Source organism: Carex rostrata, chromosome 8, assembly GCF_964058835.1.
Source record: "Carex rostrata chromosome 8, lpCarRost1.2, whole genome shotgun sequence".
Lineage (NCBI taxonomy): Eukaryota > Viridiplantae > Streptophyta > Magnoliopsida > Poales > Cyperaceae > Carex > Carex rostrata.
The window spans coordinates 10844710-10868315 of record NC_135925.1 but is presented as its reverse complement, the minus strand read 5'-3'; the positions used below and the strand labels follow the sequence as shown (position 1 = coordinate 10868315).

Sequence of the window (23606 nt, the reverse complement as noted above, 5' to 3'; positions counted from 1 at the left end):
TATAGAGACACCAGTAGATTGCTACAAATACCATCAATTGGAGTGTTGTATTAGGGTTGTAAATGCCCTATTATCTCGTCATATGGAGACACTACTAGAGTGCTCCAAACAACATCAATTGGAGTGTTGTATTAGAGTTGTAAATGCCCTATTATCTTGTCATCTAGAGACACTACTATAGTGCTCCAAACACCTTCAATTGGCATGTTGTATTAGGGTTGTAAATTCCCTATTATATTGTCATCTAGAGACACTACTAGAGTACTCCAAACACCATCAATTGGAGAGTTGTATTAGGGTTGTAAATGGCCTATTATATTGCCATATAGAGACACTACTAGAGTGCTGCATACACCATAAATTGGAGTGCTGTATTAGAGTTGTAAATGCCATTTCTTCTTTCCATCTGGAGACACTACTAGGGTGCTCCAAACACTATCAATTGGAGAGTTGTATTAGGGTTGTAAATGGCCTATTATATTGCTATATAGAGACACCACTAGAGTGCTACAAATACCATCAATTGGAGTGTTTTATTAGGGTTGTAAATGCCCTATTATCTCGTCCTATGGAGACACTGCTAGAGTCCTCCAAACAACTTCAATTGGAGTGTTGTACTAGGTTTGTAAATGCCCTATTATTTTGCCATCTAGAGACACTACTAAAGTGCTCCAAACACCATCAATTGGAGAGTTGTATTAGGGTTGTAAATGGCATATTATATTGTTATATAGAGACACCAGTAGATTGCTACAAATACCATAAATTGGAGTGTTGTATTAGGGTTGCAAATGCCCTATTATCTCGTCATATGGAGACACTAATAGAGTGCTCCAAACAACATCAATTGGAGTGTTGTATTAGAGTTGTAAATGCCCTATTATCTTGCCATCTAGAGACACTACTATAGTGCTCCAAACACATTCAATTGGCTTGTTGTATTAGGGTTGTAAATTCCCTATTATATTGTCATCTGGAGACACTACTAGAGTACTCCAAACACCATCAATTGGAGAGTTGTATTAGGGTTGTAAATGGCCTATTATATTGCCATATAGAGACACTACTAGAGTGCTGCATACACCATCAATTGGAGTGCTGTATTAGAGTTGTAAATGCCATTTCTTCTTTCCATCTGGAGACACTACTAGGGTGCTCCAAACACTATCACTTGGAGAGTTGTATTAGGGTTGTAAATGGCCTATTATATTGTTATATAGAGACACCACTACAGTGCTACAAATACCATCAATTAGAGTGTTTTATTAGGGTTGTAAATGCCCTATTATCTCGTCTTATGGAGACACTGCTAGAGTCCTCCAAACAACTTCAATTGAGTGTTGTACTAGGTTTGTAAATGCCATATTATCTTCCCATCTAGAGACACTACGAGGGTGCACCAAACAACATCAATTGGAGGGATGTATTTGTGTTGTAAATGGTCTATTAGATTGCTATATAGCGACACCACTAGAGTGCTACAAATACATTCAATTGGAGTGTTGTATTTGAGTTGTAAATGCCCTATTATCTCGTCATATGGAGACACGACTAGAGTGCTCCAAACAACTTCAATTGGAGTTAGTGTTTGAATACTCGGGCAGGTACGGGTACCCCGGGTATACCCGACTCGGGTACGGGTACGGGTATACTCGGGTACAAGGGTATACGGGTACGGGTATGGCGGGTATAATTTTCAAAAACCATACCCTACCCGTCCTATACCCTTACCCGTGTACCCTTGACGGGTAAGGCGGGTACGGGTAGGGCGGGTACGGGTATTTTTTTTTTTGCTGTTTTTTTCTGTTTTTGTTTTTTTGTTGGTTTTTTTCTGGTTTTTTCTGGTTTTTATCTGATTTTTTTGGGGGAAAAAAAATACAAATTTTGAATTTTGAAATGGCATGAACAGTGGTCGGGTATACGGGTACGGATACTCGGGTAGTCGGGTACGGGTTTAGTCGGGTACGGGTATAGTCGGGTAGGGTATGGTCGGGTATTGATCAAAAAAACGGGGTCCGGTCTAGTTTTTGCCCTTACCCGCGTACCCGAGTACCCGACCCATACCCGGGCGCGGGCACGGGTACCCCGGGCGGCGGGCACGGGCGGGTAGGGTAGGGTATACCCGTTAAGGGTATTGTTAATACTCTAATTGGAGTGTTGTATTAGGGTTGTAAATGTCCTATAATCTTGCGATCTAAAGGCACTATTAGAGTGCTTCAAACACCTTCAATTGGAGGGTTGTATTAGGGTTGTAAATGGCTTATTATCTTGCCATCTAAAGGCACTACTAGAGTGCTCCAAACACCATCAATTGGAGTGCTGTATTTGGGTTGTAAATGCCCTATTATCTTGCCATCTAGAGACATTACTAGAGTCCTCCAAACAACTTCAATTGGAGTGTTGTATTAGAGTTGTAAATGTCCTATTATCTTGCCATTTGGAGACGCTACTAGAGTGCCCCAAACACCATCAATTGGAGTGCTCTATTTGGGTTGTAAATGCTCTATTATCTTGAGACATTACTAGAGTGCTCCAAACACCATCAATTGGAGAGTTGTATTAGGGTTGTAAATGACCTATTATATTGCTATATTGAGACAGCACTAGAGTGCTACATATACTATCAATTGCAGTGTTGTATTAGGGTTGTAAATTCCTATTATCTCGTCATATGGAGACACTACTAGAGTGCTCCAAACAACTTCAATTGGAGTGTTGTATTAGGGTTGTAAATGTCCTATTATCTTGCCATCTAGAGACACTACTAGAGTGCTCCAAACACCTTCAATTGGCTTGTTTTATTAGGGTTGTAATTGTCCTATTATCTTGCCATCTGGAGACACTACGAGAGTGCTCCAAACACCAATATTTGGAGTGCTGTATTAGGGTTGTAATTGCCCTATTATCTTGCCATCTGGAGATACTACTAAAGTGCTCCAAACACCATCAATTGGAGAGTTGTATTAGGGTTGTAAATGACATATTATATAGCCATATAGAGACACTACTAGAGTGCTGCATACACCATCAATTGGAGTGATGTATTAGGGTTGGAAATGCCCATTTATCTTTCCATCTAGAGACACTACTAGGGTGCCCCATACACCTTCAATTGGAGTGCTGTATTTGTGTTGTAATTGCCCTATTATCTTGCCATCTAGAGACACTACGAGAGTGCTCCAAACACCATCAATTGGAGAGTTGTATTTGAGTTGTAAATGGCCTATTATATTGGTATATAGCGACACCACTAGAGTACTAAAAATACATTCAATATGAGTGTTGTATTTGGGTTGTAAATGCCCTATTATCTCATCATATGAAGACACTACTAGAGTGCTCCAAACAACTTCAAATGGAGTGTTGTATTAGGGTTGTAGATGTCCTATAGTCTTGCCATCTAAAGCCACTATTAGAGTGCTCGAAACACCTTCAATTTGAGGGTTGTATTAGGGTTGTAAATGGCTTATTATCTTGCCATCTGGAGACGCTACTAGAGTGCTCCAAACACCATCAATTGGAGTGCTGTATTTGGGTTGTAAATGCCCTATTATCTTGCCATCTAGAGACATTACTAGAGTGCTGAATACACCATCAATTGGAGTGCTGTATTAGGGTTGGAGATGCCCTTTTATATTTCCATCTGGAGACACTACAAGGGTGCTCCAAATACCTTCAATTGGAGTGCTGTATTTGGGTGGTAATTGCCCTTCGTATTGCCATCTAGAGACACTACTAGAGTGCTCCAAACACCATCAATTGTAGAGTTATATTAGGGTTGTAAATGGCCTATTATATTGCTATATAGAGACAGCACTAGAGTGCTACAAATACCATAAATTGGAGTGTTGTATTAGGGTTGTAAATGCCATATTATCTCGTTATATGGAGACACTACTAGAGTGCTCCAAACAACTTCAATTGGAGTGTTGTATTAGAGTTGTAAATGTCCTATTATCTTGCCATCTAGAGACACTACTAGAGTGCTCCAAACACCTTCAATTGGCTTGTTTTATTAGGGTTGTAAATGCTCTATAATCTTGCCATCTAAAGGCACTATTAGAGTACTCAAAACACCTTCAATTTGAGGGTTGTATTAGGGTTGTAAATGGCTTATTATCATGCCATCTGGAGACGCTACTAGAGTACTCCAAACACCATCAATTGGAGTGTTGTATTAGAGTTGTAAATACCCTATTATCTTGCCATCTGGAACGCTTCTAGAGTGCTCCAAACACCATCAATTGGAGAGTTGTATTAGGGTTGTAAATGGCATATTATATAGCCATATAGAGACACTACTAGAGTGCTGCATCATCAATTGGAGTGCTGTATTAGGGTTGAAAATGCCCTTTTATCTTTCCATCTGGAGACACTACTAGGGTGCCCCAGACACCTTCAATTGGAGTGCTGCATTTGTGTTGTAATTGCCCTATTATCTTGCCATCTAGAGACACTACGAGAGTGCTCCAAAGACCATCAATTGGAGAGTTGTATTTGTGTTGTAAATGGCCTATTATATTGCTATATAGTGACACCACTAGAGTGCTACAAATACATTCAATTGGAGTGTTGTATTGGGGTTGTAAATGCCCTATTATCTCGTCATATGGAGACACTACTAGAGTGCTCCAAACAACTTCAATTGGAGTGTTGTATTAGGGTTGTAAATGTCCTATTATCTTGCCATCTAGAGACACTACTAGAGTGCTCCAAACACCTTCAATTGGCTTGTTTTATTAGGGTTGTAATTGTCCTATTATCTTGCCATCTGGAGACACTACGAGAGTGCTCCAAACACCAATATTTGGAGTGCTGTATTAGGGTTGTAATTGCCCTATTATCTTGCCATCTGGAGACACTACTAAAGTGCTCCAAATACCATGAATTGGAGAGTTGTATTAGGGTTGTAAATGACATATTATATAGCCATATAGAGACACTACTAGAGTGCTGCATACACCATCAATTGGAGTGATGTATTAGGGTTGGAAATGCCCATTTATCTTTCCATCTGGAGACACTACTAGGGTGCCCCATACACCTTCAATTGGAGTGCTGTATTTGTGTTGTAATTGCCCTATTATCTTGCCATCTAGAGACACTACGAGAGTGCTCCAAACACCATCAATTGGAGAGTTGTATTTGAGTTGTAAATGGCCTATTATATTGGTATATAGCGACACCACTAGAGTACTAAAAATACATTCAATAGGAGTGTTGTATTTGGGTTGTAAATGCCCTATTATCTCATCATATGGAGACACTACTAGAGTGCTCCAAACAACTTCAAATGGAGTGTTGTATTAGGGTTGTAGATGTCCTATAGTCTTGCCATCTAAAGCCACTATTAGAGTGCTCGAAACACCTTCAATTTGAGGGTTGTATTAGGGTTGTAAATGGCTTATTATCTTGCCATCTGGAGACGCTACTAGAGTGCTCCAAACACCATCAATTGGAGTGCTGTATTTGGGTTGTAAATGCCCTATTATCTTGCCATCTAGAGACATTACTAGAGTGCTGAATACACCATCAATTGGAGTGCTGTATTAGGGTTGGAGATGCCCTTTTATATTTCCATCTGGAGACACTACAAGGGTGCTCCAAATACCTTCAATTGGAGTGCTGTATTTGGGTGGTAATTGCCCTTCGTATTGCCATCTAGAGACACTACTAGAGTGCTCCAAACACCATCAATTGTAGAGTTATATTAGGGTTGTAAATGGCCTATTATATTGCTATATAGAGACAGCACTAGAGTGCTACAAATACCATAAATTGGAGTGTTGTATTAGGGTTGTAAATGCCATATTATCTCGTTATATGGAGACACTACTAGAGTGCTCCAAACAACTTCAATTGGAGTGTTGTATTAGAGTTGTAAATGTCCTATTATCTTGCCATCTAGAGACACTACTAGAGTGCTCCAAACACCTTCAATTGGCTTGTTTTATTAGGGTTGTAAATGCTCTATAATCTTGCCATCTAAAGGCACTATTAGAGTACTCAAAACACCTTCAATTTGAGGGTTGTATTAGGGTTGTAAATGGCTTATTATCATGCCATCTGGAGACGCTACTAGAGTACTCCAAACACCATCAATTGGAGTGTTGTATTAGAGTTGTAAATACCCTATTATCTTGCCATCTGGAACGCTTCTAGAGTGCTCCAAACACCATCAATTGGAGAGTTGTATTAGGGTTGTAAATGGCATATTATATAGCCATATAGAGACACTACTAGAGTGCTGCATCATCAATTGGAGTGCTGTATTAGGGTTGAAAATGCCCTTTTATCTTTCCATCTGGAGACACTACTAGGGTGCCCCAGACACCTTCAATTGGAGTGCTGCATTTGTGTTGTAATTGCCCTATTATCTTGCCATCTAGAGACACTACGAGAGTGCTCCAAAGACCATCAATTGGAGAGTTGTATTTGTGTTGTAAATGGCCTATTATATTGCTATATAGTGACACCACTAGAGTGCTACAAATACATTCAATTGGAGTGTTGTATTGGGGTTGTAAATGCCCTATTATCTCGTCATATGGAGACACTACTAGAGTGCTCCAAACAACTTCAATTGGAGTGTTGTATTAGGGTTGTAAATGTCCTATTATCTTGCCATCTAGAGACACTACTAGAGTGCTCCAAACACCTTCAATTGGCTTGTTTTATTAGGGTTGTAATTGTCCTATTATCTTGCCATCTGGAGACACTACGAGAGTGCTCCAAACACCAATATTTGGAGTGCTGTATTAGGGTTGTAATTGCCCTATTATCTTGCCATCTGGAGACACTACTAAAGTGCTCCAAATACCATGAATTGGAGAGTTGTATTAGGGTTGTAAATGACATATTATATAGCCATATAGAGACACTACTAGAGTGCTGCATACACCATCAATTGGAGTGCTGTATTAGGGTTGAAAATGCCCTTTTATCTTTCTATCTGGAGACACTACTAATGTGCCCCAGACACCTTCAATTGGAGTGCTGCATTTGTGTTGTAATTGCCCTATTATCTTGCCATCTAGAGACACTACGAGAGTGCTCCAAACACCATCAATTGGAGAGTTGTATTTGTGTTGTAAGTGACACCACTAGAGTGCTACAAATACATTCAATTGGAGTGTTGTATTGGGGTTGTAAATGCCCTATTATCTCGTCATATGGAGACACTACTAGAGTGCTCCAAACAACTTCAATTGGAGGGTTGTATTAGGGTTGTAAATGGCTTATTATCTTGCTATTTGGAGACGCTAATAGAGTGCTCCAAACACCATCAATTGGAGTGCTCTATTTGGGTTGTAAATGCCCTATTATCTTGCCATCTGGAGACATTACTAGAGTGCTCCAAACACCATCAATTGGAGAGTTGTATTAGGGTTGTAAATGGCCTATTATATTGCTATATAGACAGCACTAGAGTGCTACAAATACCATCAATTGGAGTGTTGTATTCGGGTTGTAACTGCCCTATTATCTCGTCATATGGAGACACTACTAGAGTGCTCCAAACAACTTCAATTGGAGTGTTGTATTAGGGTTGTAAATGTCCTATTATCTTGCCATCAAGAGACACTACTAGAGTGCTCCAAACACCTTCCATTGGCTTGTTTTATTAGGGTTGTAAATGCCCTATAATCTTGCCATCTAAAGGCACTATTAGAGTGCTCGAAACACCTTCAATTTGAGGGTTGTATTAGGGTTGTAAATGGCTTATTATCTTGCCATCTGGAGACGCTACTAGAGTGCTCCAAACACCATCAATTGGAGTGCTGTATTAGAGTTGTAAATGCCCTATTATCTTGCCATCTGGAGACACTACTAGAGTGCTGCATACAGCATCAATTGGAGTGCTGTATTAGAGTTGTCATTGCCCTATTAACTTGCCATCTGGAGACACTACTAGAGTGGTCCAAACCCCATCAATTGGAGAGTTGTATTAGGGTTGTAAATGACCTATTATATGGCTATATAGAGACAGCACTATAGTGCTACAAACACCATCAATTTGAGTGTTGTATTAGAGTTGTAAATGTCCATTTATCTTGTCATATGGAGAAACTATTAGAGTGCTCCAAACACCTTCAATTGGAGGGTTATATTAGGATTGTAAATGGCCGATTATCTTGCTTTCTGTACTAGAATATTCCAAACACCAATAATTGGAGTGTTGTATTAGGGTTGTAATTGCCCTATTATATTTCCATCTAGAGACACTACTAGAGTGCTGCAAACACCTTCAATTGGCTTGATTTATTAGGGTTGTAAATGCCCTATAATCTTGCCATCTAAAGGCACTATTAGAGTGCTCTAAACACCTTCAATTGGAGGGTTGTATTAGGGTTGTAAATGGCTTATTATCTCGTCATATGGAGACACTACTAGAGTGCTCCAAACAACTTCACTTGGAGTGTTGTATTGGGCTTTTAAATAACCTATTATCTTGCCATCTAGAGACACTACTAGAGTGCTCCAAACACCTTCAATTGGCTTGTTGTATTAGGGTTGTAAATGCCCTATAATCTTGCCATCTAAAGGCACTATTAGAGTGCTCCAAACACCTTCAATTGGAGGGTTGTATTAGGGTTGTAAATGGCTTATAATCTTGCCATTTGGAGACGCTACTAGAGTGCTCCAAACACCATCAATTGGAGTGCTCTATTTGGGTTGTAAATGACCTATTATCTCGGCATATGGAGACACTACTAGAGTGCTCCAAACAACTTCAATTGGAGTGTTGTATTAGGGTTGTAAATGTCCCATAATCTTGCCATCTAAAGCCACTATTAGAGTGCTCGAAGCACCTTCAATTTGAGGGTTGTATTAGGGTTGTAAATGGCTTATAATCTTGCCATTTGGAGACGCTACTAGAGTGCTCCAAACACCATCAATTGGAGTGCTCTATTTGGGTTGTAAATGACCTATTATCTCGGCATATGGAGACACTACTCGAGTGCTCCAAACAACTTCAATTGGAGTGTTGTATTAGGGTTGTAAATGTCCCATAATCTTGTCATCTAAAGGCACTATTAGAGAGCTCGAAGCACCTTCAATTTGAGGGTTGTATTAGGGTTGTAAATGGCTTATTATCTTGCCATCCGGAGACGCTACTAGAGTGCTACAAATACATTCAAATTTAGTGTTGTATTTGCGTTGGAAATGCCCTATTATCTCGTCATATGGAGACACTACTAGAGTGCTCCAAACAATTTCAATTGGAGTGTTGTATTAGGGTTGTAAATGTCCTATAGTCTTGCCATCTAAAGAGGCACTATTAGAGTGCTCGAAACACCTTCAATTTGAGGGTTGTATTAGGGTTGTAAATGGCTTATTATCTTGCCATCTGGAGACGCTACTAGAGTGCTCCAAACACCATCAATTGGAGTGTTGTATTAGAGTTGTAAATGCCCTATTATCTTGTCATATGGAGACACTACTAGAGTGCTCCAAACACCTTCAATTGACTTGTTTCATTAGGGTTGTAAATGCCCTATAATCTTGCCATCTAAAGGCACTATTAGAGTCCTCCAAACACCTTCAATTGGAGGGTTGTATTAGGGTTGTAAATGGCTTATTATCTTGCCATTTGGAGAAGCTACTAGAGTGCTCCAAACACCATCAATTGGAGTGCTCTATTTGGGTTGTAAATGCCCTATTATCTTGCCATCTGAAGACATTACTAGAGTGCTCCAAACACCATCAATTGGAGAGTTGTATTAGGGTTGTAAATGGTTTATTATATTGCTATATAGAGACAGCACTAGAGTGCTACAAAGACCATCAATTGGAGTGTTGTATTAGGGTTGTAAATGGCCTATTATCTCGTAATATGGAGACACTACTAGAGTGCACCAAACACCATCAATTGGAGAGTTATATTAGGGTTGTAAATGGCCTATTATATGGCTATATAGAGACAGCACTGTAGTGCTACAAACACCATCAATTTGAGTGTTGTATGAGGGTTGTAAATGTCCATTTATCTTGTCATATGGAGAAACTATTGGACTGCTCCAAACACCTTCAATTGGAGGGTTATATTAGGATTGTAAATGGCCGATTATCTTGCTTTCTGTACTAGAGTATTCCAAACACCAATAATTGGAGTGTTGTATTAGGGTTGTAATTGCCCTATTATATTTCCATCTAGAGACACTACTAGAGTGCTCCAAACACCTTCAATTGACTTGTTTTATTAGGATTGTAAATGCCGTATAATCTTCCCATCTAAAGGCACTATTAGAGTGCTCCAAACACCTTCAATTGGAGGGTTTTATTAGGGTTGTAAATGGCTTATTATCTTGCCATTTGGAGACGCTACTGGAGTGCTCCAAACACCATCAAATGGAGTGCTCTATTTGGGTTGTAAATGCCCTATTATCTTGCCATCTAGAGACACTACTAGAGTGCTCCAAACACATTCAATTGGCTTGTTTTATTAGGGTTGTAAATGCCCTATAATCTTGCCATCTAAAGGCACTATTAGAGTGCTCCAAACACCTTCAATTTGAGGGTTGTATTAGGGTTGCAAATGGCCTATTATCTTGCCATCTGGAGACGCTACTAGAGTGCTCCAAACACCATCAATTGGAGTGCTGTATTAGAGTTGTAAATGCCCTATTATCTTGCCATCTGGAGATACTTCTAGAGTTCTCCAAACACTATCAATTGGAGAGTTGTATTAGAGTTGTAAATGGCATATTATATAGCCATATAGAGACACTACTAGAGTGGTGCATACACCATCAATTGGAGTGCTGTATTAGGGTTGGAAATGCCCTTTTATCTTTCCATCTGGAGACACTACTAGGGTGTCCCAAACACCTTCAATTGGAATGTTGTATTAGGGTTTTAAATGACCTATTATTTTGCCATCTACTAGAGTGCTCCAAACACCTTCAATTGACTTGTTGTATTAGGGTTGTAAATGCCCTATAATCTTGCCATCTGAAGGCACTATTAGTTGTGTTATGGTTGTAAATGGCTTATTATCTTGCCATTTGGAGACGCTACTAGAATGCTCCAAACACCATCAATTGGAGTGCTCCAAACACCATCAATTGGAGTGCTCTATTTGGGTTGTAAATGCCCTATTATCTCGTCGTATGGAGACACCACTAGAGTGCTACAAATACATTCAATTGGAGTGTTGTATTTGGGTTGTAAATGACCTATTATCTCGTCATATGGAGACACTACTAGAGTGCTCCAAACAACTTCATTTGGAGTGTTGTATTAGGGTTGTAAATGTCCCATAATCTTGCCATCTAAAGGCACTATTAGAGTGATCGAAACACCTTCAATTTGAGGGTTGTATTAGGGTTGTAAATGGCTTATTATCTTGCCATCTGGAGACGCTACTAGAGTGCTACAAATACATTCAATTGGAATGTTGTATTTGGGTTGGAAATACCCTATTATCTCGTCATATGGAGACACTACTAGAGTGCTGCAAACAACTTCAATTGGAGTGTTGTATTAGGGTTGTAAATGCCCTATAATCTTGCCATCCAAAGGCACTATTAGAGTGCTCTAGACACCTTCAATTGGAGGGTTGTATTAGGGTTGTAAATGGCTTATTATCTTGACATTTGGAGACGCTACTAGAGTGCTCCAAACACCATCAATTGGAGTGCTCTATTAGGGTTGCAAATGACCTATTATCTCGGCATATGGAGACACTACTAGAGTGCTCCAAACAACTTCAATTGGAGTGTATTAGGGTTGTAAATGTCCCATAATCTTGCCATCTAAAGGCACTATTAGAGTGCTCGAAGCACCTTCAATTTGAGGGTTGTATTAGGGTTGTAAATGGCTTATTATCTTGCCATCCGGAGACGCTACTAGAGTGCTACAAATACATTCAATTTTAGTGTTGTATTTGCGTTGGAAATGCCCTATTATCTCGTCATATGGAGACACTACTAGAGTGCTCCAAACAATTTCAATTGGAGTGTTGTATTAGGGTTGTAAATGCCCTATAATCTTGTTTGGAGCACTCTAGAGTGCTACAAATACATTCAATTGGAGTGTTGTATTAGGGTTGTAAATGCCCTATAATCTTGCCATCTAAAGGCACTATTAGAGTGCTCCAAACAACTTCAATTGGAGTGTTGTATTAGGGTTGTAAATGTCCCATAATCTTGCCATCTAAAGGCACTATTAGAGTGCTCGAAACACCTTCAATTTGAAGGTTGTATTAGGGTTGTAAATGGCTTATTATCTTGCCATCTGGAGACGCTACTAGAGTGCTACAAATACATTCAATTGGAGTGTTGTATTTGCGTTGGAAATGCCCTATTATCTCGTCATATGGAGACACTACTAGAGTGCTGCAAACAACTTCAATTGGAGTGTTGTATTAGGGTTGTAAATGCCCTATAATCTTGCCATCTAAAGACACTATTAGAGTGCTCCAAACACCTTCAATTGGAGGGTTGTATTAGGGTTGTAAATGGCTTATTATCTTGCCATCTGGAGACGCTACTAGGGTGCTCCAAACACCATCAATTGGAGTGCTCTATTTGGGTTGTAAATGACCTATTATCTCGGCATATGGAGACACTACTAGAGTGCTCCAAACAACTTCAATTGGAGTGTTGTATTAGGGTTGTAAATGTCCCATAATCTTGCCATCTAAAGGCACTATTAGAGTGCTCGAAGCACCTTCAATTTGAGGGTTGTATTAGGGTTGTAAATGGCTTATTATCTTGCCATCCGGAGACGCTACTAGAGTGCTACAAATACATTCAATTTTAGTGTTGTATTTGCGTTGGAAATGCCCTATTATCTCGTCATATGGAGACACTACTGGAATGCTCCAAACAATTTCAATTGGAGAGTTGTATTAGGGTTGTAAATGGCCTATTATATTGCTATATAGAGACAGCACTAGAGTGCTACAAATACCATCAATTGGAGTGTTGTATTAGGGTTGTAAATGCCCTATTATCTCGTCATATGGAGACACTACTAGAGTGCTCCAAACAACTTCAATTGGAGTGTTGTATTAGGGTTGTAAATGTCCTATTATCTTGCCATCTAGAGACAGTACTAGAGTGCTCCAAACACATTCAATTGGCTTGTTTTATTAGGGTTGTAAATGCCCTATAATCTTGCCATCTAAAGGCACTATTAGAGTGCTCAAAACACCAATTGGAGTGTTGTATTAGGGTTGTGAATGGCTTATTATCTTGCCATATGGAGACGCTACTAGAGTGCTCCAAAGACCATCAATTGGAGTGCTGTATTAGAGTTGTAAATGCCTATTATCTTGCCATCTGGATACACTACTAGAGTGCTCCAAACACCATCAATTAGAGAGTTGTATTAGGGTTGTAAATGGCCTATTATATTGCCATATAGAGACACTACTAGAGTGCTGCATACGCCATCAATTGAAGTGCTGTATTAAGGTTGGAAATGCCCTTTTATCTTTCCATCTGGAGACACTACTAGGGTGCTCCAAACACCTTCAATTAGAGTTGCTATATTTTGGTTGTTATTGCCCTATTATCTTGCCATCTAGAGACACTACTAGAGTGCTCCAAACACCATTAATTGGAGAGTTATATTAGGGTTGTAAATGGCCTATTATATGGCTATATAGAGACAGCACTATAGTGCTACAAACACAATCAATTTGAGTGTTGTTTTAGGGTTGTAAATGTCCATTTATCTTGTCATATGGAGAAACTATTAGAGTGCTCCAAACACCTTCAATTGGAGGGTTATATTAGGATTGTAAATGGCCGATTATCTTGCTTTCTGTACTAGAGTATTCCAAACACCAATAATTGGAGTGTTGTATTAGGGTTGTAATTGCCCTATTATATTTCCATCTAGAGACACTACTAGAGTGCTCCAAACACCATCAATTAGAGAGTTGTATTGGGGTTGTTAATGGCCTATTATATTTCCATATAGAGACACTATTAGAGTGCTGCATACACCATCAATTGGAGCGCTGTATTAGGGTTGGAAATGTTTTTTTATCTTTCCATCTGGAGACACTACTAGGGTGCTCCAAACACCTTCAATTAAAGTGTTGTATTTGGGTTGTAATTGCCCTGTTATCTTGCCATATGGAGAGACTACTAGAGTGCTCCAAACACCATCAATTGGAGAGTTGTATTAGGGTTGTAAATGACCTATTATATTGCTATATAGAGACAGCAGTAGAGTGCTGCAAACACCATCAATTTGAGTGTTGTATTAGGGTTGTAAATGCCTTAAACGGGTTTCTGGAGACACTAAGTGCTCCAAACACCAATAATTGGAGTGTTGTATTAGGGTTGTAATTGCCCTGTTATCTTGCTATATAGAGACACCACTTGAGTTCTACAAACACCATCAATTGGAGTGTTTATTAGGGTTGTAAATGCCCTATTATCTCGTCATATGGGGTCACTACTAGCGTGCTCCAAACAACCTCAATTGGAGTGTTAGGGTTGTAAATGCCTTATTATCTTGCCATCTAGAGACACTAGAGTGCTCCAAAGACCTTCAATTGGCTTGTTGTATTAGGGTTGTAAATGCCCTATTATCTTGCCTTTTGGAGACACTACTAGAGTGCTCCAAACACCATCAATTAGAGGGCTATAATAGGATTGTAAATGGCCGATTATCTTGCCATCTGGAGACACTACTAGAGTGCTCCAAACATCAATAATTGGAGTGCTGTATTAGGGTTGTAAATGCCCTATTATCTTTCCATCTGGAGACACTACTAGAGTGCTTCAAACACCTTCAATTGGAGTGTTGTATTAAGGTGGTAAATGTCATATTATCTTGCCATCTGGAGACGCTACTAGAGTGCTCCAAACACCATCAATTGGAGTGATATATTGGGGTTTTAAATGCCATATTATCTTGCCATCATGGGACACTACTAGAATACTCCAAACACCTTTAATTGGAGGGTTGTATTAGTGTTGTAAATGCCCTATTATCTTCCGATATAGATGCATTATTAGAGTGCTCCAAACACCTTCAATTGGAGGGTTGTATTAGGGTTGTAAATGGCCGATTATCTTGCCATCTGGAGACACTACTAGAGTACTCCAAACACCATCAATTGGAGTGTTGCGTTTGCGTTGTAAATGCCCTATTATCTTCCATCTGTAGACACTACTAGAGTGTGCCAAACACCTTCTATTGGAGTATTGTATTAGGGTTGTAAATGCCCTATTATCTTCCCATCTGGAGACACTACTAGAGTGCGCCAAACACCATCAATTGGAGTGTTGTATTAGGGTTTTAAATTTTCTATTATCTTGTCATCTGGAGACACTATTGGAGTGCTCTAAACACCTTTAATTGAAGTGTTGCATTAGGGTTGTAAATGCCCTATTATCTTGCCATCTGGATACACCTTCTTCTGGTTGTATTTAATTGAAGTGTTGTATTAAGGTTGTTTTTCTTCTAATTGGAGTGATGTATTAGGGTTGAAACCACCCCCTTCTTTTGCTATTAGGAGACACTATTGTTGTGCTACAAAGACTTTCCATTGGAGTGTTGTATTAGAGTTGCAACTACCCTCTTCTCTTGCCATCTGTAAACAATACTAGAGTGGTCCAAACACCTTCAATTGGAGCGTTGTATTAGGGTTGCAACCACCCCCTTCTCTTGCTATCTAGAGACACTACTAGAGTGCTACAAAGATCTTCAATTGGAGTATTGTATTAGGGTTGCAACTGTTATTATATCTTGCCATCTAGAGACACTACAAGTGTGCTACAAATACATTTAATTGGAGTGTTTTAGTAGGATAGCAACTATCCATTTTCCTTACCAATAGACACTTGTAAAGTGCTGCAAAGACCTTCAATTGGAGGGTTGTATTAGGTTTGCAACTACCTTTTTCTCTTGCCATTTGGGGACTCTACTAGAGTGCTTCAAACACCTTCAATTGGAGTGTTGTATGAGTGTAGTAACCACTCCCTTCTCTTACTATCTGGTACTTGTTGTCTTTATTGTTGTATTGTATTTCATCTTCTTGTGATTGTCTTTCATCTTCTTCTGATTGTCTTCCATGTTCTACTGATTTCATTTCATCTTCTTCTAGATGTATTTCATTTTCTTCTCACTGTCTTTCATATTCAACTTGTTGTCTTTCATGTTCTAATAATTGTTTTTCATGTTATTATGTTTGTCTTTCGTCTACTATTGGTTGTATTTTATCTTCTTCTAGTTATATTTCATCTTTTTCTAGTTGTATTACATCTTTGTTTGGTTGTATTTCATATTTTTCTTATTATTTTTTACGTTGTACTGGTTGTCTTTCATCTTGTGCGAGTTGTATTTCATGTTCTACTGGTTGTCTTTCTTGTTCTGCTAGTTGACTTTCATGTTATAATGATTGTATTTCATTTTTTTTTCTAGTTTTATTTCATGTTCTTGTAGCTGTATTTCTTGTTCTTCTGGTTGTATTTCAACTTCTTCTAGTTGTCTTTCATCTACTTATGGTTGTGTCTTGTAATAGTTTTTTTTTTCTTCTAGTTGTCTTTCATTCTCATCAGGTTTTCTGTCATCTTCTTCTAGTTGTATTTCCTTTTGTACAATTTGTATTTCATCTTCTACTGATTGTTTTTTATCGTGTACAAGTTATTTTTTATGTTCTACTGATTGTCTTTCATCTACTACTGATTGTTTTTCTTCTTCTTCTTCTAGTTGTAATTCATCTTGTTTTGGTTGTCTTTCATATTCTACTAGTTGTCATTCATCTACTACTGGTTGTATTTCATCTTTTCTTGTTTTATTTCATATTCTACTTGTTGTCTTTCATCTTGTTCTAGTTGTCTTTCATCTAGTACTAGTTATATTTCATATTCTTCTTGTTGTCTTTCATATTCTACTGATTGCATTTCATATTCTTCAAGTTATATTTTATTTTCTTCTCATTGTCTTTCTTGTTCTATTAGTTTTATTTCATGTTCTTATATTTTTCTTTCGTCTACTAATGATTGTATTTCATCTGTTTCTAGTTGTATTTGATTGTTTTATTTCATATTCTACTTGTTGTATTTCATCTTGTTCTAATTGTCTTTTATCTAGTACTAGTTGTATTTCATATTCTTTTTGTTGAGCATTTCATATTCTTCTTGTTGAGCATTTCATATTCTTCAAGTTATATTTTATTTTTTTTCTCATTGTATTTCTTGTTCTATTAGTTTTTCTTTCATGTTCTTATGTTTTTTCTTTCGTCTACTAATGGTTGTATTTCATCTTCTTCTAGTTGTATTTGATTTTTTTCTAATTATATTTGATTTTTTTTCTAATTATATTTTATCTTCTTCTGGTTGTCTTTCATCTTTCTTGTTTTTTTTTTCATATTGTACAAGTTGTTGTTTATCTTGCACTAGTTGTCTTTCATGTTCTACTGATGGATTTTTTAATTGTCTTTCATGTTATACTGGTTGTAGTTCAACTTCTTTTAGTTGTATTTTATGTTCTTCTTATTGTCTTTCATGTTCTTCTAGTTGTCTTTCATTTTATACTAGTTGTCTCTCAGCTTGTACCGGTTGTCTTTCATATTATTCTAGTTGTGCTTCATCTTATACTGATTGTCCATCATCTTTTTATGGCTGTGTTTCATCTACTACTGGTTGTTTTTTTTTTTTTTCATTTTCTTATGGTTATTTCTCATCTTCTTCTAGTTGTCTTTCATCTTGTACAATTTGTGTTGCATCTTGTATTTGTTGTCTTTCATCGTGTACAAGTTGTCTTTCATGTTCTTCTTGTTGTCTTTCATGTTCTTCCTGTTGTCTTTCATCTTCTTCTAGTTATAATTCATATTATTCTGGTTGTCTTTCATATTCTACTGGTTGTCATTCATCTACTACTGATTGTCATTCATCTACTACTGGTTGTATTTCCTCTTCTTCTAGTTTTATTTCATTTTCTACTTGTTGTACTTCATCTTGTTTCGGTTGTCTTTCTAATACTGGTTGTATTTACATCTTCTTCTAGTTATTTTTTATCTTCTTCTAGTTGTCTTTAATGCTCTACTGATTGCATTTCATCTTCTTCAAGTTGTATTTTATTTTCTTCTCAATGTATTTCATATTATACTTGTTGTCTTTTAAGTTATACTACTTGTCTTTCGTCTACTACTAGTTGTATTTTATCTTCTTCTAGTTGTATTTGATATTTTTCTTGTTGTATTTTATTTTCTTCTGATTGTCTTTCATATTTTTTTTTCTAATTGTCTTTCATCTTCTTCTGGTTATTTTTCATCTTGTACTAGTTGTATTTCATCTTGTACTTATGGCTAATAGAAAATGAAATATTGAACCCCAACCTTTGTTAAATAAAAAATATTCAACATTTTTTTCTTTTTTTTTATTAAATAGCTCCGACATACCCTAGTATCTTTTAGATGTTAGTTTTAAGAATTGAACTTGCGTTCTTTTAGAAGAGAAACGAGTGCTCTTGCCACTGCACTAAGCTCGCAGTTCAAATGTTCAACAATCTAACCATCTTAAATAAGCACGAATCCTTTGCTTTTTACGCACGAGACATGTCTTTTACAGATTTTAAGGCAAACGGACAAACTAAATATGTGCATGAAATTTTTTTTGTGGGACTGGATCTCAACTCAACTCAAATGAATAATCAAATGATATTCAAATTGACAAAATTTGGAAGGTATTAAACATCAAATAACCTGTACTTCTGTCGTCAGCTGCGGCGACAAGCTTGCGCACTACACAACTAAAGTAGCAACATCGTGTCACAAAGAGAGAAAACCCTAGATCGGGATTGAGAACAAAATAACAAAGATAAGAAGTTTTGTAAGAGTCGAAAAGAGAGAAAAGAGAAGTAAAAATAAAAAATAATGAAATGGAGTAAAATAAAAGAGGAGAATGGAAGGTAACTGGGAGAATCAGGAGATTAAAAAAATAATAATAAAAAATAAAAGAAGGATTAAAAAGGCCAAAGCCCAAAAAAGAAGAGGAAAAACGAGATTAGTAAAAAAGAAATCAACCCAACGAAGAGAATAAATTGGACTAAAATTTTTTAAATGGAAGAAAGAGAAGCAGTCCAAATAAGTGAAAATGAATTTAAGACTTGGGCTCAAAAGAGAAAATCTAAAGAAGAAAAAAGTAAAAGAATCGGCAAAAATTTTACGTTCAAACCCAACTTAAAAAGAGAATGTTAAAGATTAAGAAACAAAACACAAATTGGAGATGCTATAAAGTGAACCCTTTACAAAATATCCCCCAACTTTTTGCTTTTTTTATATTCTTCCGAAATTTATCATTTATGAATATTTTTCCAACAGGTTTTGTACACTTTACTTTCTAATTGTATTTCTTTTCTCTAACGACTATACGCCTTGTATCCATTATATATAGATCATGCATTTTAATAAGACTATAATAGAGAGTAGAATAATTATTAATAATATATCTACTCTTCAAATTCTATCTCAAATTCAACAGAAACTTTAGTTGGTTCTGTCCTGAATTCCTTGTACTCGGAGCTAATTAACTTTCTTGAGTTCCTTTGTTAATTTCGAAACAATTTATTCCATGATTCCACAAATATTATCTCTCATTTTCTTTGACAATATCAAGCACCAAATATAAAAAGAATACAATCATGGACAATATCAAGCACCTCTTTTTTTTTTTTTAATGTTCTAGCGGAATATATAAACATCCCTTTATTCAAGATCCTGTTTTATTTTTCAAAACATTGTTTATTTTTAAGGTTAGTGGTTTTAAATACCTACTAACAATTTCATTGATAAAAAATATATTTACAATCGATAAAATGACCATAATCTCTAAATTTACTCTTTTATTCTTAAAAATATTTAAACTACTCTAATATTCTAATCTAATTTAGTTACTCTAATACTTTAATCTTCATCTCACTCCACGACTGAATCCGCTTTTTCGACCACCGCTGCGCTCCGGCAATGACTAGATCTACTTACCATCGGGCTCCAATCGAGATGTTGATCACCCTAACGCCATCTCGCCCCACGACCGGATCCGCTTCTTTGACCGCCATCGTGCTCCGACAAAGACCAGATCTACTCATCGTTGCGCTCTAATCGAGATGTCGATCACTCTAACACTATCTTGCTCCACAATCGGATTTGTTTCTTCGACCGTCGCTGCGTTCCGACAACGATCGGATCTACTCACCGTTGCACTCTAATTGAGATGGAGACTACACTAAGAGCTCCGACAATACCGCACTCTCAGCTCCAATCAGCTCCGCTTGGCTCCGGTTTCTCCCTTCTCTCTCATTCTTCTCTCCACTCGAGAAGATAGAATTGAGAGAAAGGAGAGATGTTGTATTGAAAACAAAGACTACAAAATATAAAAAAGATGGAGTTGAATGGAAAGAGAGAAGAGGTTTGGATGACGGCCGGCTAGGGTTTTTGAGTCGCCAAGAAAAGAGCGAAAATTAGCTTCTCTCCAAAACATTGTTTTAAAGTATATAAATACTTAATTGTGTATAAAATTGTGCTGGACGAGAAATAGACGATTTTAAAGATTGTTAGTAAATAGTAATCATATATAATTTATTAAACGAGCGAAAATTCGCTTCTCTCCAAAACATTGTTAGTTTTTTTATTTACTCGAAAGAAACAACACCGCAAGAGTAAACTAGTTCAATTGTTATTGCATATTTTATATTTACATGTTTAGCTGCTCTTTTCAGTTTTGTTGAAATCTATACTAGTTTAAATCAAGACTAACCATGTCATCTTATGAGCGTCTCAAAAACAAACTTACAATGAAAGAGAGGAATTTATTTCGCATAAACATAGTTAAGCTATTTGATTATACATAGTACTACAAAACCAACCCAAAACAGAAAGGAAAGTAAAATACAAACAAAAGCAAATGAAGACGATAAAAATAATCTTCAAGTTCAGGTTACTACACTAACACACCTCCAATAAATCCATTATTACCTTGACAATTTAATTCAATATATTCTTTTCCTATACTCATAATAGGTCTCTCCTGTTCTTCATTTCCTGCTAACCTCTCTACAATCCCATTCAATATGCTCTCCTCCTCTCTTCTCATCTCTTCTATTGCATCTTCAAACTGTGCCAACATTTCAGGATCAAACACAGATCCACCGCCTACAAGTTCTTCATCATTTGAATTATTATTTACTATCTCCTCCTTTTGAACTGAAGAGCCGAATTTTGGTGTTACGTATGAACCCGGAGAAAATACCTGACCTCCTTTTAAAAGCCAATCTCTCAAACTGCCACTTTTACCAAATTCAAATGCTGGTAATTCGAGCGCTGCAAGTTCTCTTGCTCTGGTTTTTCTCTTTGCACCACTCGAATTACTGCTATTGCTCGTGTCGCTACTACCGGAACTATCTTCAATTACAAAATTGTTGCTATCTTCACTGTCTGAGGAGGTCAAAATTACATCTAACTCCTCGACAGTTCGAAAACTTCTCTCTTTACCACTAATAACTCCTTCGACATTTTGCTCTGCATTTTTTACTTCATGATTATCTGTTTCTTTTTCTTCATTTTCTTCTTCCAAACCAGCTAACAGCTCCCACGAATTGATAGTTTCTACCTTTGTTGGATCAGGAGATGGAGTTGGATCCGGGTCTTTGCTGAGTTGGGTCGGTTCAGACCCATTTGGTTTAATAGAGGTTGCTGTATTTGTTGAACACAGAAGGGCAAGGAACTGTTGATCGTTGTTGCTTTCTGAATTGGAGATTAGTAGTTCTAACACATTACTGGATCTCCTTGGAAAGCTTTGGCTGACTGTTTCTGAGAAATTCCCTGACTTTCCTAATAATTTTGAAGAGATACAACCCATCTTTATCTCTAGTAACCTGTATCAAGAGAATTTTGAGGAAGAAAAAAAATTAATCATAAAAAGCTCAAGATTAGAAGTTCAAAAATATAGCATTTGACTGATTTATTCTTTAGCAATAGTACACCAAATTTGGATAAGCTTCAAAATAGGAACCTTTGAATTATGGAAATACCTAACCTCTGAAAATGACCATGAACCTTTTTTTCTTAAATTTCATGGTTTCATCTATCAAAGAAGGGCAGAAAAATATTAAAACAAAGAGAAATAACAATGATATTGAAAGGATTGAAGCACTCACCAATTGAGGAAATTAACATCACAAATTGAATAAATACAGTTTCTTCTAGTTTCGCTCTAATCTTCCATCCAAAAGACTTAATCAATCACGTACTACTGTACTAGTGCTTATGGGGGTGCGCGATTGTGTGTTTTGGTGCGCGCGCTTTGATTTTGCTGTGCATTTTGAAACACACTATCATCAATTGTAATAAAGAAAAACACACTATCTTCGACCGAGGCAAGATCTAATCATAGAAAATTAAATGGCTCTAATTAATGCATGGAAACTAGAATTAGAATAAAAATAGGGTTTCTCAAATTGAGAATTCCAAGTATAAGATGTCTAGAGATGGAGTCAACTTTTGAAATAAACAATGAGTGAGTCTATGGTACTATGCATATTATACACCACCAACCACACTTTGAATTTAAGTTCTCAATTTTCTTTACACACTATATTATTATAATCTACATGCCTAGTGTTTGGTCACCTTGGTTTATATGTAAATTGTAACCTCGCCCCTATATGTAAATGCCATCAAGATGAGACAAACAGAACTTCAAAATTGGTTTTTTTCTTAATTATAACGGAGTTGATCGGAGGCAATCATTTATGGCCTCTCATGGTAGAGTAGTGTGCAGGTTTAATTTTCCGGTCAGAAAAATGGATAGCCCATAGGCGACATGATATCAAATTCCGTTATCTTATTTCCTAAAATTCAGCTATATTTTTTTAAATTAGTTCGAATTTAAATATTACTGATTAAAAAATTTCAGCAACACTTTAAAGAGCTTCATTCACGGTACCACCAATTTCTACATCATATCGATTCATTATTTATTGATTTTAGTATGTTTAGCCTAGAGTGTTATTAGAATTTTTATTAAAAAAATTCTTTGTATACATTTTTTATTTGACTTCAATGTTCTATAGTCTACTATAGTATTATTTATGATGACTTAGTCTATTTAAAAGTACGAGTTATAAATATAAAGGTTGATTCTCGATCGTATACATATATTTAAGTTTTGAGGTATATAATGTCTTAGTATACAATTAATAGTTAAATTTAAACTTAAGAAATAAAATATTCCTTTTTTTTCAGAAGAAGAGTATTTTCGTCAGTTTTCTTATTAGAAATAAAAATAAAGTATTTGCATCAAACGTACAGATTGAGATTGTGATAAACTAATATAGACTAATTTATGAAATTATGATATGAATTTTGTTGTTAAGAGAATCAATTTGAGATTATTATTGAGAATGACTTTGCTCTTGTTTAAGAATCAAGGGTTATTATTTAGAATGCATGAAAAACTTAATACTCGGATATATGATAGAATTACACAAATATGAAATATAAATGGTTCTGTGGAAGGAAAGGAACAGAAGGACCTTCACCCAAAAAAGAAAGACTGAGGTGATTCTGATTAATGAGTCATCAACGGATATACATAATTGGCTATTATTCAGTTAGATGCAAGAACGTCAGGAGA

General features: G+C 36.7%; 1 protein-coding gene across 1 annotated transcript; it reads right to left on the bottom strand.

The window, feature by feature from the left end:
• Positions 1-20880: 20880 nt before the first annotated feature.
• LOC144558799 (uncharacterized) lies at positions 20881-22490 on the bottom strand. The gene is made up of 2 exons (XM_078307679.1): positions 22129-22490; positions 20881-21846 (listed from the first exon to the last, which is right to left on the bottom strand). Exon 2 carries the CDS (start codon positions 21828-21830, stop codon positions 20913-20915), a length of 918 nt encoding a protein of 305 aa, XP_078163805.1. The 5' UTR covers positions 21831-21846; positions 22129-22490; the 3' UTR covers positions 20881-20912.
• Between the last annotated feature and the right edge of the window lie 1116 nt (positions 22491-23606).

What these genes read in the sequence shown, in the direction of transcription:
- LOC144558799 (XM_078307679.1), bottom strand. Translation starts at nt 21,830, where the DNA reads ATGGGTTGTATCTCTTCAAAATTATTAGGAAAGTCAGGGAATTTCTCA.